This window comes from Haplochromis burtoni, unplaced genomic scaffold, assembly GCF_018398535.1.
Source record: "Haplochromis burtoni strain Fernald_Lab_line unplaced genomic scaffold, NCSU_Asbu1 Contig_187, whole genome shotgun sequence".
Lineage (NCBI taxonomy): Eukaryota > Metazoa > Chordata > Actinopteri > Cichliformes > Cichlidae > Haplochromis > Haplochromis burtoni.
The window spans coordinates 556,909-576,815 of NW_024582548.1; the positions used below are offsets into that span (position 1 = coordinate 556,909).

Here is a 19,907-nt window from a genome sequence, read left to right on the forward strand (position 1 = left end):
TGACTTTAACCAAAAGTGATTCTGGTCTGGGTTTAGTTTGAAAAATCCAAGATTGTGGCTTAGTCTGTGCAGCAAGAAACTGAGACTTGTTCAGACAATTGCACAGGTCTCGTCAGTCTTAATATAGCCATGATAGTATAGCTAGGCACACATACTGTACATTGCTTGATTTCACCCTGCGTGTATAAGTCCTTTTTTTTTTTTAATGCCATTAGTACACTTCCACCTCATTGTCTGTCCAAACAAAGAAATCTCTGGTCTTTTTGTTATTGCTGTTCATCTACTGTAGTATTTATTACATAAACCAACCCTCTGATTCCTGATTTACTCATGCACACACTTTGCCCCACATTTAGAAGGAGAGCTTTTGCATTTAAAACATTGTTTTACAATGAAAATGCGTTGTACATGTAGCCTCAGTTAAACCCCCATGGTATTCATCCAGTCTCTGTTAAGTGGGCCTCTTTCTCTTCCTTATCCTTTCTCTCTTTTATACATGACTCTATAACAACAAATATAATAGCTGTTACTTGGGATGGAAATTTTAAATGCATGAGTTTTGTTGAGCCAGTCTCTGCTTGCCTGAGGCACTTTTGTGATGAAGAGCTACAGAATCAAGTTCACACACGGCAGAAAGGTTGAGTGATGTTTCTGTGAGTGAGTGAGTGAGTGAGTGAGAGGCATTCTGAAAAAAAAAATTAAGGACAAAAAAAACTGCCTGGAGGAATGTGTTTAGCTCTTTAAGGTGTACCAGGTGAAGCATAGCATAGAAATGTGGAAACCTTCAAGAGGCACATCTTGGGTAGGGAGAAAAGCTGGTGCATGAACGCAGTGGACTGTGGAAGAAAAATATGAAAGGAGAGAGGGCAATAATGTTGATTGGGTTTGTGTAAACGATCTACCTGATTATGACTAATCCGCCTGCTTTTAGTGCAGAAAAACACTGATTGAAGTAAGTATTGGAATGGAAGAAAAAAGAGAGGCAATGACAGATATTTTTCCACGGCTTCTCATAATTGAGGGACAACAGATTTATGAAAAACTAGAGATTTGCCCACTGTCACTCTTACTTACATTGCAAGATGCTACTAAGTACCTTTACTATAAACGGATACAGATCCAATCTGTATCTGAGTTGGAGTGAGAGCCTATTAAAGCAGATAGATGTTTAGGTTTGTTAGGTTTTGCACAGTTTTAGTATGAATCTTGTTTTTTGTTAATTTAATGCAATATACAATAATTGGAGATGGAAACACAATTACATTAATTTACACATATGTGTTGCTGCTACTCTTTGTCAAATACTGATGTTAAACTGAGTCCATAACTGGTATGAGTCAGTTTTTACAAGCATGACTGTTTATAGAAGGGGTTTGACTTTAAAGGCTACCTTGAATTGTTTCAAATACAGCCTGGTTACTCCAGTGTTTCAGCTGTAGCTTCTTAAAAAGAAAAAGCCCACAGTTGCAATATAAAAAGCAATCACCCTTTATATTTTTATTCTGTCTCCCAGCACAATCAGAGCATGTTCTTTCCCTCTGTCTGGAGTGTGCAGGGTGTCTCGATGAACTGAGTTATTGTCTCGGTGGTGGTATGAGGCTCCTGTCGAAGCTTGTTGTCTGACAGAGCATGTGGGGCCCTTGCTGCTGCCTGTTGAATGTCAACATGCTGTGCTGCTGTAATGCACTGCTGTCGGCTTCAAAGGCATTCAAGGTCATTTTCTTCACTGAGGGGGGAAAAAATTCTCTTTTTATCAACAGGTTAAGCTCTTCTTTTGCAATCAAGTGAATCTGTCTTTTGTGCTTACTACAAGTAAGGCTAATGTTCTGTGTGATCAGAATACCTTCTAAAACCCATAGTTGATTTTGGTAGAATATGTTACAATGACTCTAAGACTGCCTCTTAGGCCTCTAAGACTGCTTAGTTTGCTGGGATCTACATGTAGGTTAGGCCTCTCTGCAGACTTGTTGCAGATGCCTGAAAGTGGTATTTGGGGGAATCCTTTGGTTTTTGTGGAAGAGGCTATGCAGGTGCACATTTTACTTGCACCATGTAGGCGCCCTGAAAAAAGGTTCTCAGAACCTTCACAGACATACGTCCTGAAAAAAGTAACTGCAAATTAACATAAGCTAAAAGGCAATTGGGTAGTTTATTTGTCACAGTTCATATTCTTCTGAATGGTGCAGTGACTGATTTCTTCCAGCCAGAGTCCAAACTTGTCAGTGTTTTCACCCCAGCTGCTTCCCTTCAAGCAGCTGCCCTCATAGGTGTCTGGCCAAATAATTAGATCCCTCATAGGAAAGCTGGAAAAGAGGTTTTCCAGCCAGAAACCTGGCACTTACTTATGTTAGAATAAATACAATTATTCCACTGCTTTCTCCATAATTTTAACCAGGCAAGACAAACAGCATGATATTTGGATTACTAAAGGCTCAGAAGCCAGATTTTCTTCGTAAGGCTTTTGGGCTTTTAAATCTACATCATTTTGACGTCTCCTGATATTCTGAGTAAACTGAAATTTTTACTTTTCCAAGACCTTTGGCTCTTTTTGAGCCATACTTAAGAAGGCTGAAAATACAAAGACTCTGCAAAACAAGTTTCAAAACAACTTACTTTAAAGTCTCTGAATTAAAGTGCTTTAGTCAGTAGTGATCATGTATAGCCTGCCGTTTTAGTTAGTTAATAATTTTCTCGCTGTATTTTATATCCCTCTTTTAGTGTATTTCAAAGTCGCAATGATTCAAGTTGTGTTTGGCCTGAAGCGGTATTGTAGTGATGCGATAAACTGATGCTGTCTGCTTCACCATTATAGCTTAGCTTCCATGATTCACGCACACAAGTTCTCAGTAAATTCTTCACCGAAACTCTGCTTCACTTTGTTGTTTTTAGCCGGGCTGCCACTCAGGAGCAGTTGATGATTTTTTGATATATTAGTATAACCTAATGTGTGCAGTTTCATTTTCATTTTGAGACAGTGCTGATGATTTCAAAAATTCAAAAACAAACTTGGGAGTCCCTTTTATGTGTATTCAAGAATTTTAACTTTGACATTACAATCTCTGTCAATCTAAAGTCTCTTGCTTCTTTATGCAGCCTTTTCCTTTTTTTTAAAAAAAATTCTAAACCATTCGTTCCAGATGGACGACCACAGTGGGAAGTTGAGGCAAAAATAATCCATGAGAAAACTCAAGGTGTAAGTAGTATTTATTTACTTTTATTTTTCTTTGACTTTGTAGTTACATTATGTTTTTTTTTTCCACAGTGCTTTTGACTTTGTGATATGTTTCATGACAAAAAGTCTCAATGTTTTTGTAGTCATGCATTGTGGTGGAGGTCCCTCCGTACCACAGTAAGAGCGTGAGCTCAGCCGTGCAGGTGCAGTTCTATGTCTGCAATGGCAAGCGGAAAAGGAGCCAATCACAACGCTTCACTTACCTTTCAGGTGAGTTGAAATATTCTTGTGTTTTTTAACAGAGCGGCTAAGGGTCCTTAAAAGTCTTAAGAACAGATTGAGAAAGAAAGAGCTTTAAAAATGTATCTTAAATTTAGTTTTGAGGAGTTTGGGCCATTTCTGCACATTAAGATCACACAATCCATCAGGACTGTTAACACCATGGTATTTTTGGAGCAGACTAAAGTCTGATCCACAATCCAGTCTAGGAAGTGAAAAACAAATATTAGATGAAGGTGATGATCATAGTTTACTTCAAGATTTCTGTTTAACCAGCATTTTTAGTTTCTACAAATGATACAGAAATGTATTAATTAGACCTGTAATTATAAATGAAAGTCTTCATTAGTCAAGACAGAATTCAAGGTGCTATTATGACTTGGTGACGATGTAAAAGGAAGTAGTGTTGCACAGGCTATTGGAATTGTTATGGGTTTTTTTATTAACCAAAAAAATCAGCATTATTCTAGTTACCTAATTACTTAATTAGTTACTGAGTTTAATTGATGTTTAATCTGATTTGATGGTGTTTTAGACTAAAGGACCACATGAGGAATTGGGCACATAGTGAAAGTAAAAGCATTTTACCTTCAGGTTGTGTCAGACTAATAGAAAATGTTCAGATAATACTGCAGATTGCACGTACTGTTGTAATACTAAATGTCTTGTAGCTTATCAAAGATTTAGTGTTTTTTGACGTTAATAAACATATGTAAAAAGCGTTTGAACATATTTGTAAACACAGATGGGCTTTTTTTAGAGTCTAGATTCATAACGGGTTTTTTTTCTTAATTAAGAAAGTACGCAATTACTTCATTTAAAATTTTTGCAATGTGAGATAATACTTTAAGCATTATTTGGCATTGCTCCACGCTTGTGTGACACCCCCAAGTTAATGACAAAAGTTTAAAACATCATGTTGCACGCTTCTCCACGGGGGCTTTGCTAACCTCGATTCTTTCTTTCTCTCTCCAAAGAAAGCATTGCTGTGGTTTAGAGAGGGCTCTTCCACTAACAATAACATTAACACCTGCCAACTGTTTATTTTGTAAAGCTTTCTCAATCCAGAGCCAACCGTTTTTTGTTTTTGTTTTTTTTTTCTGACATGCACTGCATTTGCATGATACAGATCTTTTGCTATCCAGGAAACTTTTATTATACATTGAGTGTGAGTTACAGTGTGAAGTGTACTTATTTTTCTTAAAACGTTAAGGAACTCAGTCTTAACATTTTATTGTTAAAGTTTCTTCAATATTTCAAATCCTTTTTCGGATCAAATTTATGTCTTGTTATTAGATATTGTTATTGTGTTTTTTTTTTTCCCTCATAAAGCAAGTCAAACTGAAAACATAGTTGGCGGAATATATTGACATGTGAGCATTTTGTGCAACACATCCAAACCCTTACTTTCACCGCAGCAGTGTGTATAATTGTGTTTGTGTGTGTGTGTGTTTATGTGTATAAGCAGCCTTGCCCATCCACCCACCCAGCCTTACTGTTTGCAAGCACGCCCACTCTGCACAGGCAGTTCCTGTTTTCCCCGTTGACAGATTAGTTCAGCCAATTACAGCAGAGTAGAATAACCCTGCTCAGTCAGTCAAGATGGGTCGCTGACACCGCTAGTGTCACCACGGACACCGCCTCCTTTATTGTGGCAAAAATAGAAAAAAGAAATCAGCTAATCAGTCGGTTTCATGTTTCATCGTGGGCTGCTGCAGAGGCCCTGGCCCAATTTAAGAATGTGTTCTGAGAAAACTTGGAGAAAAACTGATGAACAAATAACCTTTGTTTCTGTTTTGGTTTTTGAAATCGCTGCATTGTCATTCAGGTAACGGGGATAAACCTCACGTATTTGGACTACATTTTTTTTAAATTTCGGAAAATAAAAGATGAAAACATCTTGAGCTTATTCATATACTGTTTATATTTGTATTCCCTGGCTCCTTTTCAAGCCATTTCAAGTTTAAAAGCAACGTTACTGTGCCTCTTGCCTTTTAATCCCAGAAAGTGATTAAAAGCACAGTCAGTGAACTCGTTGGTTCTGTTGGTCTGATCCGGGCTGGGGGGCATTCAGCTCTTCTTCCCACACAACACTTCACATGATGGCAGCCAGACTGACAACATATGCTCTCTCTCTGATTCAGAGCTGGATAAAAATAAAACTCACTGTCACTAGGCACCAGATTGGGAAATAGGTTACTGATTGGCATAGCAGTGCTCTAAGCTGTCACAGTAAAAGGAAATGGCCCCATTTAGTATAAAAAATTTGGGAGGCTTTTTTAAAAAAAAAATTCATATAGCTTTAAGGGTCTTTTAGTCTACTTTCAGCCTTAAACCACAATTCTGAGGAAACTAGTGGGACCTGAAAATGTGGAAAAACTTAAAAATGCAACTCACTTTTGTAGCTGGTTTAGGTCCTTGGACTACTGTACCTGAAGCAAAAATAGCAGTGATATTGTTGATACGGCAACACTCTGGCTTGATAAATGCATATATTGCTTTTATCTATGTTCTTGCTGTGTTTGGTTGGCAGACATGACTGACTGTGTGATTTTTCTCATTTCCCTTCCTCCTGTCTGTGTGTACCTCTGTCCCTTTAGTTATGGTTAAACAGGAGCACAGAGACGAGCTGGACCTTCCTGCGGTACCTCCTATTTCCATGCCCCGGGCACCTGCTGGCAGTCTGGTGCGCACCCAGCTGCCTTCTCCTGAGCTGGGCCACCCATCGGATAACCTTCTGTCCAGCTCCCCTCACGGCCTGGCCACGGGCTCCGGACCTGGCCTGCTACCCGTGCAGACCCCCTGCCCCTCCCTGGGCTCCCCATCTTTCCAGCACCTGCCCCAGCTCCAGGGTCGCATTTTGCATCACCCCCCTGCAGACTGCCAAATGACGTACCACCCGAACTCTGCTCCCCTTTCTGTTCCTCCTCATTCTTCCTACCAGCCCATGCAGCACAGTCATGGTCACAGCCTGCCCTTCAACGGCCAGCCCAGCCTTTCTCCTCAGGGCTATGAGAGGATGCCATTTCAGCAGAGCCCCAGTGCAACATCACACCCAATGGGCATGGGAATGTTGTACCCCTCCTCCCCTTGTTCCTCACCAACGGCTCCATCCTCTTCAACAACCAACCCCATTGAGGGTTCCCCACAGAGCCAGCAACCCCTCTTTCCTCCCTCATGCTCACATCTCCAAACGCTGGGAAGCTATCACTGCTCTCCCACCCAGGTGCCCTCCCCAGGTGGACACCCCCTAACAGGGCAGCACTCCACACCACTGCAAAGGGCCATGGGCTATCACCCAGTTAGTCAAAGATCAGCATCATGTCCCACAACGTCCAGCGCCCCTCCTCCAAGGATGGTCCCCTCTCCCCACTCTGGGCCTTCTTCTCCTCAGCTCCACTCATTGCCGTACCAGTCTCCCACCTCATCTTCACCCACCTCAGGCGGCAGCCCCCTGGGGCCACTCCAACAGCAACATTCAGGACAACTTTCTCCCCAGGCTACAAGCCCAGTCATGACTAGCCTTTCTCCGGCAGGAGTGGGGCCTCTGGTTCATCCTCTAAGCCCTCAGGGGCCCTTCCAATCAGATGGGGAGAGGCTGAGTATTAAACAGGAGCCAGAGGACAGGGAGCCCACCTTCCGCTCCATTGGCTTACAGGACATCACACTGGATGATGGTGAGATGTATGACCTTATATTCTTAAAACATTTCCTGTGGGTTTAGTTTTTATTGCCTAGGCTCAGTGGCTACCTTGTATTTTAATAAACAGTGAAACACGTGTAACCTTTGGGAGAAAGTTCAATGTTTAGAACTAGCTGCCTTTACAATTTTAACTGTCATTACGTAAAAAGAAAGAGCTGAACTCATTCAAATTTGACTGTCTTTCAGAAGTAACACAAAACAGACAAAGCAATCTGAAATAAAAAATTAAAGGTTGATGGAGTAATAGTGTAAAAATAGTAATTTCTATTTTTTTTTTAAAAAATTATTATTATTATTATTTTAACCATGCTTCTTTCTCTCTGCAACCCTGTTTTGTTCTGTGTGTAACTATGCGTCTTTGACTCTCACTCAGTTTTCTGTCAGTCCAGCCTTCAACTCTCATTATCACATTTTCCTATCCTTTTACACAAGATATTTAGAGCACAACCATCTGTGATCAATCTCATTTTCAGTCTGAAACAAGGGACCGCTCAGGGATTAAATTTACCCTACAATATGTGACGCACAAGATAAATTTGTACCTGATGATGTAAAACAATACACAGCACCAGTTGTTATATTTTCAAGAGGCTGAAACCTTGATGCCTGATAACAGTGATAGTGTTTCATCTGTCACTGCAGTGCACAGTTGTGTACACAGGTTCATTACTGAGGGGTCTTGTGACTTCGTATTGGGTAACATAGACACAATAAGACTGATAGCTGTAGTATCGTATTAAAGGGTCTAATTGTGGACTGCAGAGCTTCTGTATCTGTGGCAGCAGTTTGGAGATTAATTACATTTTGAATGTTTTGGCTTCTTGGAGCTGAAGGCAGGGAGAGGATTGCATCATTTTGTGCTACTTGCAAAGACTGTGGCTGGAACACGACTACTACGTTTGTGTGCTGCTGCAGTAATTACATCCTGTGTGTGCTTGTGTGTACTTGAGCGTGTGTGTACCTGCACTAACAACTCTAATTAGCATGCTCAGAAGAACTTGTTGACTTAACAATTGACCATGAAGTCAGCACATGCATTTAGCACCTTTTTTTTTTCTCTCATCCATGAACTTCTCATCCTAAAATATGTTAATCCACACCGTTCTAAGTCACCTACCTCCTTATCTGTAGGTTGTGTTACCACTACTGACATATTCAAATGAGAGTTCTGAAGATTTAGGGTTAATAAGTAGCCTGGCAAGGCTATGTAAGGGAAGTGTGATACTGCGTTCTAGAAAGGGTCAGTCTCATTAACACAGCACTGCTCGCAGTAAGTCGTGTGAACAGCTGGTGGCGTTCTATAGTGCATAAAACTTAAGAATACATATAGCTATTCCCTTTTCACAGCCTCATTCATGTGCACACATGAAGTCTGTTTAGCTGCTTTTTTTTTCTTCATGAAACTTTAGCGCAGTTTTATTCAGCCTCTGCCCCTGTCAAACACGGAGACACAGTCACTTTGAAAGTAGCTGCCTGTACTCAATCTCTTATTTGAAAAAAAGTGTGAGAAAAGTTTGTGAGTGACACAGTTCAGACGGGAATGTAAGCTCTCCCTTTGAGCCTGTGGCTAAAAATAGCTTTCTGTGCCAGCCCAGCTCTGTAGGCCATGTTTTGAAGTAGAAATGTGGAGTTTTTACCCGGCTCTGAGTTTTAGGAGGTCGCAGCACACTCTCTTAAGTAGACCACATACACCCCAGTTTGGCAGACAGGCAGATCAGGATGAACACAAATTTTACCACAAGGGTTTATGAATTCATGAAGCGTGGCGATAAACCTGCATTCTGGTTTCATAATTTGAAAAAAAAATAAATCTAAAATTATGACTTTTGAACACTTGTACATAATTATCATTTGTTTTCTGATAAAATGCGTCTTGTGTTTAGAAGAGTTTGTTCTCAGACTGGTTTAATATAGACTCACTGTTTTTGCATGGATGTCCATCACACTTAAGCTCAACTTTTGCTGTACTACCATAGACTGAAGTCGGCGATAGAAGAGGGAATACAAATGTGTAGAAAACTGCTCTGATTAGCAAGCAGATGGCACTTGTGACGCACACCATAGCATGCGCGAGATGTGTGTCTTGGTGCGTGTGTTAGGGAGAGATTGTGTGTATTGTGTTTGTGTGCATCTTTTTGATATTGTGGAGGTGTGTGTGTGTGTGTGTGTGTGTGTGTGTGTGTGTGTGTGTGTGTGTGTGTGTGTGTGTGTGTGTGTGTGTGTGTGTGTGTGCGTGCCTGCCCGTACAGAGCAGGAGACACAGGAGGTGAGAAGACAGACTGACAGACAGATGGACAGACAAGTCCTGAATCCAAACCCACTGCAGGGTCACTCAACTGAGACGTTCAATCTGAAATGTTCTTGGAATCTGAAATTAAATTGAAGTGTAAACTGAATAATTTAATGATTATGTACAATCTGTAATGCACATTTGAAATTTTCATTCCTGTCTAAACACAGAAGTGTATTTTTGGAGAAACAGCACTTAAGATGTATATAAAAATTACATAGATAATAATTGCTTCTTTGTGATACAGGGGCAGCCATGCTTTATTTTTATTAGGCTTTGCAGTGAAAGACCATAAGCCACAAAAGCAAAGAAGTATCTTCTCAATGTAAAAGCAACAAGAGATTTAACAGAGTGTTTCTAAAATGTGGAGCTTTTCTACTGCTTTGATGTCTGAATCAAAACAGAACAGAATATAATTGGGTGGTGTCTTAATGGAAAATGATCAAAGACACCGTTTTTTATAACAAATTTGGTGTATAGAGCAAGATTTATCAGAACTTTAACCAGAAAATGAATTATAGTTTCCATTTAGGTGTCGTATACGTGATTAATAGGTTAATAGGTTTATAATCCGTGAGATTGTCAGGCAGGTTTTCCAAGCATCTATAGATACACGTTTGTTTGGTGACTGTATGAGCATGGTAGCGGCTTAAAGAATGCATAGTGGTCATGGTGACAGAGTCTGAAGCTGTTTTGCTGCCAACCTGTGCACTTAACTAATTAATCTGCACGTGACTGTCTTTATGTTTGCAGAGCACAGCTGGGAAAGAATAGCATGTGTGTTATTGGCTTTGTTTGCATGTGAGCAGTTGCTGTAGTGTCGACACTGCACGCAGCGTGTGTCCACAACAAAGCCGGTCTTTTGTCTGCGCTGCCCTGCCCAATTTCATAGCTGCCCCAAACTGTGAGCTATGGCTTTGAGGGTTAATATTAGGCAGAGCCCTGCTGCTTGCACTCCTCGAGGCAGAGACACTGGCACAGTAAAGTAAAGACACAGAAACATGCACATTGAGCGACACGTATCATCCTGTGGATGTCATCAAATATGCCAGGCAGTGTCCATCTTTAAATATATGTTTTTATTGTTCTGTTTTTCTGTGTTTACAAGGAAAGAGACTACATACAAATGAAAAAGTTTCACCAGCTGTTGCTAAAAGGACAAAAAGCATTTTGTGGTGGAAGAAAAATCTTCACATTGGGAGATTTAGTTTTTATTTTTTTGCTCCATCTTTGTTGGTCCACACAGATTTATCTGCTAAGCAACATTTTTGCACTAAAAAATGTTCTTGCTCGTTATCTAAAGAGCACCACTAATCTCTTCTTCTATGTTCAGTGTGATGGTGAATGCAACACTAGGTTGGCTTAGCTTAGCTTTCATAATAGAGTTGGGTTATGGAGCAGCTAGACTGTCTATATACCATTATGTGACAAAATCCACCCACCAGCTCAGTAGTGCTGCTTCACACATGCATACAGAGTTTACAGAGTTCAGTTACTGGGCCACTTCATGAAGTCTGCACTTAATGTCCAAATGAAAGTGATACTTGTTTCTTTAACAGACAGATAATCTGCTGTTAAGTCATGTGTGAAGGTGCTAGCAGATGGATTACTTTCACAGAAAACAATTTTTTCCCGTTTCCAGTCTTTGTGAATTCACCAGCTGTTGTAGTTTCATATTAGCAGACAGAAATAATTTGGTATGTACCAGGTAATGAGAGGCATGTTATAATGCCACCGAAACCAACGATTTCCCATTTTGCTTATCTCTAAATGATAAACTGTCATTTGTTTATTTAAAGTCATTTCATGATGTGCATCCTGCAAATGATGTGTGCACCATGAATGCTACAAATAGCTGAGAACTGGAAAGTTTGTAATTAAAAAAAAAAAAAGTGGTGAACTGGCCACTGACCAAGTAATCCAAAAAGACTGTTTCTCAGCAGTTGGCCCTCCAAGGGGGGGAAAGCCAGTAAATATTGGATTTTAACTTTGAGAAATACAGCTACAGCTTTCTCTTAAATGAAATTAAACATAAAATTAGACTTTCAAATACCTTTTTGTCTTTGGGTCCTTTTCTAAGCTGTAATTCATTGATATTTTTTCTTGGAATGAAAAGTTAATTTGTAGAGTCGCCATCACAAACAGATTTAAGTCATTTGCAGAACATTATTTTTTTCATGAAAACACAGAAAGAAATTAGTTGTTTTGTGTGACAGTATGAAGTCTCTAACACATTAGAGTTAGAGACTTCATACTGCCATTAGGCAGAAGAATAACACGGATAACCCCAAACTCCTGATTTGCTGGCATAAACGCTGTAAGCAGTGAAAGGAAAATAGATTTCCATTAAATGCCACCGCTGCTCTTTAAAAACAATGGCAAACATTTGCTGGTCTTTTCCCCTCAAACAAGTGGAAAAGGACTTTCTGTGTCATCTTTCCACACAATTAGGGTCTTAAAGAGTTTAATGCAGATGTCTTGGCAGACGCAACCTGGTATGGAGACGGTGCCAGTTGCTGCATTTTTCGTTAGAAGAAGGGAAAGCCTAGAAGTCCCTCTGTGGTAATAAAAGTAGTTTAGCTCGTACGTTGTTTTTTTTTTTGTTTGTTTGTTTTTTTTAAATATGCATATATGATATTATTTAGGAAAGTAGTACTGCTGCTTTTATGGTTAAGGTTTTTTCCATTGTTTTTTTTCTCTGTTGCTTTGTTGACAGTCTGTTTTTTGTGCTCTTAAGCCAGGTATGGAGCATTGGTGCTCAACTGGAAAATTAATACTAGTCACCACATTTTCATGGTGCACAAGTAAGGACTTGACAGATTGTAGTAAAGCAGTTTTCACTCCCCTTGTAATGCTGTGGAAATGTGTGTTTGCAAGCTTTTGTGTGTGTTTGTGCCCGTGAGCTTTCGGTGAGTCACTTTAGCCTGTTGATGCTACGTTGCCGCTGCATTCCTGTTGGTAGCCAAAATATTACAGGAAAAATAAATTTCTTCTGTTTGTTCTTAAATCTAAAAGATTTCCTGCTTTGCTCCTGAAATATCTTTGGATGTTAGACTTGCTAATGAAAGTATTTGAAGATGTCACTTTTTTTGAAAATTGAAGTGGGGAAAAAGCTCTAAATCTGTTGTTTTAGTTCAGCTTGCAGCTGGTAGAAAATGACAGTTTAAATGAAGAAAACAAAAAAACAAAACAATAGTTTATACATTTTATTAGTGGTGTGGGTTTTGGAGATGCCCCCCAAGTGGCCATTCAAACTCCAGTGGTTTCTGTTTTAAAACTGTCTTCCGGTCATCCGCTAAGTGGAACCACAATTCTGTGTCCTCGTTGAAAGGCGAGAGTCTTGCGAATCACTTACCGTTAGATCAAATGGGAAATCCACAGATGATTCACAGAGATGAGTGACTTTGAGAAACTGAGACTTTGTAAAAAGCTTCTCCGGTATGCTCTGTGCCCTCACCCACCCACTCACTCACTCCAGAAGTAAAATTAAAATGAAGCATAAAGGGATCACAGAGAAGCAGCTGAGATGAAGGGTAAATGGAAATAAAAGGGGGGGGAAGACTTTTCCGGAGCAGGCCTGGAAGATTTCAATACCAGTTCTATCAACTGACCGTCTATTTCCAATGTGTGTGATCAGTCAGTGGCTCTTTTACTTAAAGTTTGCTCTCATAGACGAGGCTTTGTGAGGATGTGTGCATGTCATTACAGGGCCCTGCAAGTGGAAACTGTGTGCTTTGATATTCCCTGTTGCAGGCAAACCGAGTCTTGCTTCCCTCTGTTCCCTTTGCGCCAGTATTTTCCATTGTGGCATGTTGTCTTCATTTGCTGGACCAAAGAATCACTCAAACTTTGAGCTATTTGCTTAAGCCGCACTGCCAGGGTAATGTTTTTAATGCCTGGGTCAGGGAATGTTTTTCAGTGTGTCATAAAGAGTTTTGATAATTACCCACTTTCCATTTCGACAGAAGACATGTTTATCGTACTGAATGACCATCTGCCTGTTTCAGTTCTGTTTTGCATTTTGGAAATCTTTTCAATATGCCTATGCTTTTGACATGCACTTTAGAAACGTGAGCTAACCCAGTCACAGTGGTCTCCTGCTAGATGTGAAACCTCCTTTCAGGGAAATTTAACAGAGCCCCTGATACCACTTCAATCACAATATGCAAATCTGACAACAAATTCATTTCTCACTTAGCAGTTTATTTCTAAGATTTAAAATCTGCCTGACATTTTGTAGCCACGCTTTTCCCCCCCCTGGGTTTGAGGTAATATCTATAATATTCTGGACCTTCTAGCTCGTTGTGACTCTTACCGAGCCTACGGGCAGACAGTAGTGGTGCTTAACACAAAGAGTTTTCTCTTTCTCCTGCATTCAAAAACAAACTTCTTTCGTATTTGTGCTGGAAACTACACAACAGTGTATTGCTAAAGATTGGATGAGAAAAAAGGTCTGCATGCATGGTGACTGGAAAAATCGTCCTCCCTCTAAGTTAACATCTTTAATCGTGCAACGCAATCAATGATTAAGAGAGGAGGCAGCACTTCATGGGTTTCTTTTGTTCTTTTCAGTCAGTTAAAAGATTTAAATCTGTTTGCTCCCAGAGGATTGAGTGATCTGATTGTAGCCTTTACAAGTAGGAGTAACTGTAGTAATGGTAGTAGGCTGACTGCAGATGTATATTTTGACTAGGGAGCCCCCCTCCCAGTCATCTGCAGAGGATCTCCCTTCGGCTGAGACATTCAGAGCCACAGTTACTACGACAGGCAGCGCTGAATCACTGGTTTTCTGTTGCACCGTCATGAACAATACCAGTAAACCTGAGAAAATACTATGGCATATGAAACTAGTCATAGCTTATGCGCGACTCAAACCTCTGTTTCACTTCTGGTTATTGATGTGTGGAGCTCCAGGTTAAATTGAAGCATAGATTATCTGTTGCTCAGTGATGAGGGAAACGTTTTATTTTTACAGACTGCGATGATTGCTCAGTTGCTTACTGTTGCTTTGGTTTTGGCCTTGTTCTCCTTAGAGATAAGCGTTTTGGTTTACTGACCTGCTAGCTCTAGTTTTTAGTCCACACGTTAGAACTTTTGTTATGAAACTGAAGCTGTTCCAAGTAGTTTGTTGAATTGAATGAGAAGGGAAACAGAAAAGAATCGTAAATGGGCAGAGGTGGAGTAAACTCCTTTTCCGTTGTATGTCTCTTTTGAGATGGAAAATCTCTTCCAAAATAAGTTTCCGACGGCCCCACACGAAATTGTCCAAATTTGCATCGAGCGCTGATGTAATATCGAGACCGAAGCCTCATGAAAATATTTCTGAAAGTTCATTTTGGGAAACCTCACTAGAGGGTTGTTGTTTTTTTTGTTTGTTTTTTGAAAGAGAGCGAGAACAAATTGAATCGAAATGAGCGGAATAAGTGTAAACTTTAGCTGGGTTTTGTGAATTTTTATGCTAATTCTTTTTTTTTTTTTGTCTCTTCTTACGTATTTATCGGTTGATAGATTAATGTTTGCCTATGCAACAATCTAATCAGTACAGCGGAAAGTGATGAGTTTTTGCAGACGCCCACTTAATGTCGGTCTGTCGCACTTCACACTATGTTGCTCATATTCCTGTGGTATTAGGGCAGATTCACTCCCTTGAATAAACAGAGCTTACCACATAACGCTTAAGCTGTGCAGAAGGCCTGTAAGCGCAACTCTGTAATGTGTACCTCTAATTTGATCCATCAGTGCTCACAGTCATAATTTTTCTTACACACTAAAAGCAATTTAATTACGTTTAGTGTAGTTAAGTGCTATTAAGATATATTCTAAATTTGATCTGGATTAAAAATGCAAGAAGTCAAATGTTAAACCTTTATTGAACTTCATTAAACTGGTGTTACAGAAATAAAAGAAACTCAGTCTATAGCTGTGTCATTTTATCAATGCAGCTGCTGCTCTGGCGGTCCTTTAACAGCTGTAAGATGCAGTTTATTTTGAGCCCAGCTGCAGCACTTGTCTTTCAAAAGGTCACGGCCTTTAAAGGAGATCTGTGGTCCTCCATCAGAGCTTTATTTCACATGAGGAATTATGTGACAAAGCAATGAACCAGTCCACTTGCATGTTATACGTCAAAGTTAGACTGTATGCTCAAAGGTAAATGTTTGCTTTGATAATCACACGGTAGTCTCATAAGTGCGTGGTGTTGCTGTGAGTGTGAGAGTGTGCGCGCGCGTGTGTGTGTGAACATGGTTGACATGGGAAAGGAAGAGCCTCCCACGCTAACAGGATGATGTGAGTGATGGTGGCCAGACACAAAAGCGAACAGCAGAAAACACAAATAAAGTACACCAAGGCACTAAATTGCGCTTCTGGTCCCATGACAGACTGTGACAGACAATCATGTGTTCAATTTGAAAAAATGAACTTGAAGTACTCTTGAGTTTGAGGAGGCGGCGGTGAAGCTGTGAAACAGATATAAAGGTTAACAAAATAAATGTTAAGACTTCTTTGTTTTGCTGAATTTATTAAGGTTGTGTTGCTTTCTTACTCCACTTGTATTACTTTATAGCGTTTATGCGTGTTTGTGTGCGTGTTGTTAAATTTGAATATGGTTTCTTTTTTCTGAAGAAACGCTCTTGGCTGGTTCATTTGCTCATCGATGACTAAGTCGCTCCCTGTCACATATTTTTACTGAGTTACAGTAAAGCATTTGCTTATAAACTTCTCAGGAGTGGGGGCTTGATTTTGCACTACAGATGCACATGTGGACAGAGTGGGGTGGAGAAGAGCTGCATTTTGATGGGCATGCACAGACATATCTGCCTTTGAGTGCTGGTGTCACACTGGGCCAGAGGTCTTTGCTACACCCACCCAAACCAGTTTGCCGAGCCTGTCTTCTACACTCTGTGTTTTTGACCTGTCATCGTGTCATTTAAAACACTTAGGGAAACCACATGAAGAAGTCAGAGGATAAAAGGTGAACTCATACATGTTGTAAGAATGGAAAAAAAAAAAAAAAGAAACATTCACCTCACATTTTCCATAAATTTAAAATAAATGAAAGTGTTCTTACTCTTTCTTTCCTCATGTCTTCCTCACCACGTCAAAGTAAAGCTGATTTACTTCACGGCTGGAGTTTTTACTGGCTCCCTGCTGTGTTTCTTGTGGTCCCAGTGTGAGTTCTGAATGGAGGCAGCAGATGTAAAACAACCATTCAGGCTGGCTGGAAAACAGGCTGAGAAAGACTTGCTTGTTATTTATTTAAAATCAGGCTCTAACTGAGTGTGTTGAGTAATTAACCTCGCTGTGCCTGAGTGCCTCTCCGGGCTCAACAACGTGTTTAACAATAGATTGGTTTTACACAACCTTTTTGCCATGCTTACACACCCCATGAACGGGCCTGAGGAAATGTACTGAACCACCATTAAATCTCTAATGAAGTAATGGACGGCCCCGCTGGTTGGCCAGCTGCACAGGAGTGTGTGTTTATAGGAGTCAATGTGCTGTGCTAACTGCTAACATTTCTTGGACTTGAACACTGTTTAGAATTGGCACATTCAGTGAATGGAATAGTTTCTCTCATTTGCTATGTCAGGAGAGATTATATCTCACGTCAGAGCCATGACTTTGTGACCTTTGCGTTTGCCAGTTTTTTTTAGAGTATTTTCTTTTTCCATTTTAATCTTTTGGCAGTTTGAATTTGCTATTTTTGTCCTATGAGGAACTCAGGGTGGAACTGCACTGACCTCTGCTGGAAAGAAATGCAAATGTTCTGACAAAATAATATATTTAAAGTTTTGAATATTTATTAATATTTTTTTTCTGTTTGTCTCCCTTCACAGTGAATGAGATCATCGACAGAGACATGTCCCAGTCCCCCAACCAGTCGTAGCTCGGCCCTTGCGCCAATCCCCTGCAACTCGTAAATCCTGCCACTTCCTCACCTCCAGTATGGACCCAGGTGCCGGTCCGGGTGCTGGTCCTGATGGAAGAAGGGGGTTGAAGAGAGACGATTGTTGTCAACGGCTGAATACAGTTGGGAGAGTCTGTTCCAAACCACAAGGATTTGCAAGTTCACCAGCCTGAAGAAGACACTCGTCTGATTTCTTTTAAAACTGTTTGTCCTGTGTAGAGAATTTGATGCTGAACTACACAGATTAAAAAAAAAAGTGAGCAGGAGGATGTTGTAGCCATGCCAAGTTAGAGCCAGGGTAAAAACTGTCAGAGAACAATAAGAAACCGTTAAAAAAAACCTTCTTTTTCTTCAGCTCTTTAATGATCAGGGCTGTCTGTGACCCTTCAAAGCACCCAGTCTTCCTGACCAATCAGTTCTCACCTCTGTGAGTCTTGAGCACTCAACTTTTTTAAGTTTGTCTACAAGAGACAACTTAATGCGCTGTCGTCGCCCTCTCACCAGCATTGACCTTTCTTATGAGAATAAGAGATGCTCAGTAGTGCACAATCACAATGAGCCAGAAGGCTGTGGCAGTGCTCTCAGTGTTGCCAATTTCTCAGGCAACACTCTTAAGCACCAGGGTGCTATAAAATATTCAGGGTTAATTGAACATCAGCAAAAGTGTGGCAGAACAATTAAGAGGTGAAATTGGCTTAATAATGATCAGAACACCCATAATTATTTCAGAAAAAGCTTTGCTAGCCAAGCTTTGCTGTCAGGCTGAGTGAGTAAAATTTGCTGTAATGATGATGTCCACTCTTCCCCCCCCCCCTTCTTTTCCCTCCTGTAAATGATGAAAATATTCAGATTTAGAGGAGCGGGGTCCTGGCAGGTAGAACGAGCTCTTGTGGCACCGGTCTCTTTCGGATCTGCAACATTCCACAACTTTTTGTAATCTTGCAGCCGTGTAGATATCTGTACATTAATTCCCATACACCACCATACCCTAGCTTTTCTTCTCCTTTCTCCTCTGTTTCTCTGCCTTCTTCACATTGAACAAATGCCTTATTACCATTTAGGAGCTTTCAGTGGTGGCGAAAGCGTTTTGTTTTTGTTGTTTTGCACAGCAGGCTTTAAGTTTAACTGTTTCAGAAACTGATATGGGGCTCGGATTATGCGGATGTGATTTCAGGAATCCCGATGAGGGAGAGTTGGAAGATGCATGAAGACGCAGATTATTTTGGTGTTCGAGAGAAGTTTTTTTCATTGGTCCACAGACACAGAGCTTTCTGCCTCTGAAATTTCCCCAAATCTCCCAGGGCCCTTTGTGTGCCTTCAGTTTCCTAACAGCAGTCATACTTCTAGTGGTATGAGAGCTGAGGCAGCAATTATGAGAAAGTATTTATGCATAAAAATGTTTATGTATTGCACCCTGTTTAGCAATGAAAGCTGAAATCCAGGACTCCAGAAAACAGGAATCGGATGTATCGGGGGGGGTATCCCACATCCCTCTATTAAAAACAATCAGTCTTTGCTGATAACAATCCAAGACTCCTCCTTCATCCAGGATTTATTCATTCCCATTCTTTCTCTCCTCGCAGATGTGCAGTGCCTGTACGGCGGCAATAACAAACCTGAGGAAAGAGCATCTTCAGGCAGGTTTTTAGTCAGATATGATGTGGATGTGAACAGACAGATACTGATTTTGATTTGAAGATTTCCACTGGTTTCTGCCTTAAGCTTGACAAGGGTGAGGAGAGCTCAGGAGTGTTTTCTTTAATTATGGTTTGAAGTGAGTTTCCAGGTGAAAATGATTATGCTATGCATTCAGACTCTGCCTAATGCCTTTACATAAGAAAAAAGACAAAAAAGAAAGACCTTGATGCCTGTAGGAGTAGACTCTAGATGTGTTTTAGATGCTTGATTGATTCCGTTAGCATCCTGGATTCGTCCATCAGCCAACCTGCTTTGCCGAGGACGCGGTGCAAGCATCTTAATAGGTTCAGTTCTGAGTGAGTGTGCAGATGAGTGTTTGATGTTCGTACCAAATATGCTGTACAGAAGACGGGAATCTTAAGAGTCCTACTGTCAACAAGAGAAGCACACACATGTATTTTAGGCTATGCAAATTGTAACAACAGCAAATGTGAGATATGATGTTATATATGAGAAAGGAGATTATAAAATAGGTGTAAAGTCGCTTATGAACTTCACAGAGAAAAAAAACTGAACCTTCAGATAGTGCGAGTATCATGTCACTATGTAAACTATTAGAATGCCTTAACTCTTGTTTGAAAACCAGTTTTCAGTGTGTCTGTATGCTGTTCTGGGTTGTTGTTATTTTTCTATGCGTAAGACATAAGTCGGTAACTATTATTGTTATTTTTGTTTGATTTTTTTTTAGGGGGAATTGTGGACTTTAAGGGTGGGGTGGGAGGAAAAAGATGTCTTGGGCTTTTTTTGCATAAAGCTGGTTCTGCAGTTTGAAAGACGCGAGTCTACAAAAAAACACAAAATAAAACAAACAAAACAAGCAAAAAAAACCCCATAAAATTAAAAAAATATATATATGTAA

At 40.3% G+C, this 19,907-nt stretch overlaps 1 protein-coding gene across 2 annotated transcripts in view; it reads left to right on the forward strand.

Annotated features, from left to right (window-relative positions):
* Nucleotides 1–18,326, forward strand: part of nfatc3a (nuclear factor of activated T cells 3a) — a 58,670-nt gene extending 40,344 nt beyond the window's left edge. For both annotated transcript variants that reach the window (XM_005934564.3, XM_042225891.1), the window contains exons 7-10: nucleotides 3,138–3,193; nucleotides 3,316–3,442; nucleotides 6,052–7,128; nucleotides 17,280–18,326. In XM_005934564.3, the coding sequence (XP_005934626.1) occupies nucleotides 3,138–3,193; nucleotides 3,316–3,442; nucleotides 6,052–7,128; nucleotides 17,280–17,329 (1,310 nt within the window). In that variant the 3' untranslated portion in view covers nucleotides 17,330–18,326. The remainder of the gene's footprint in view (nucleotides 1–3,137; nucleotides 3,194–3,315; nucleotides 3,443–6,051; nucleotides 7,129–17,279) is intronic.
* The last annotated feature ends 1,581 nt before the right edge of the window (nucleotides 18,327–19,907 follow it).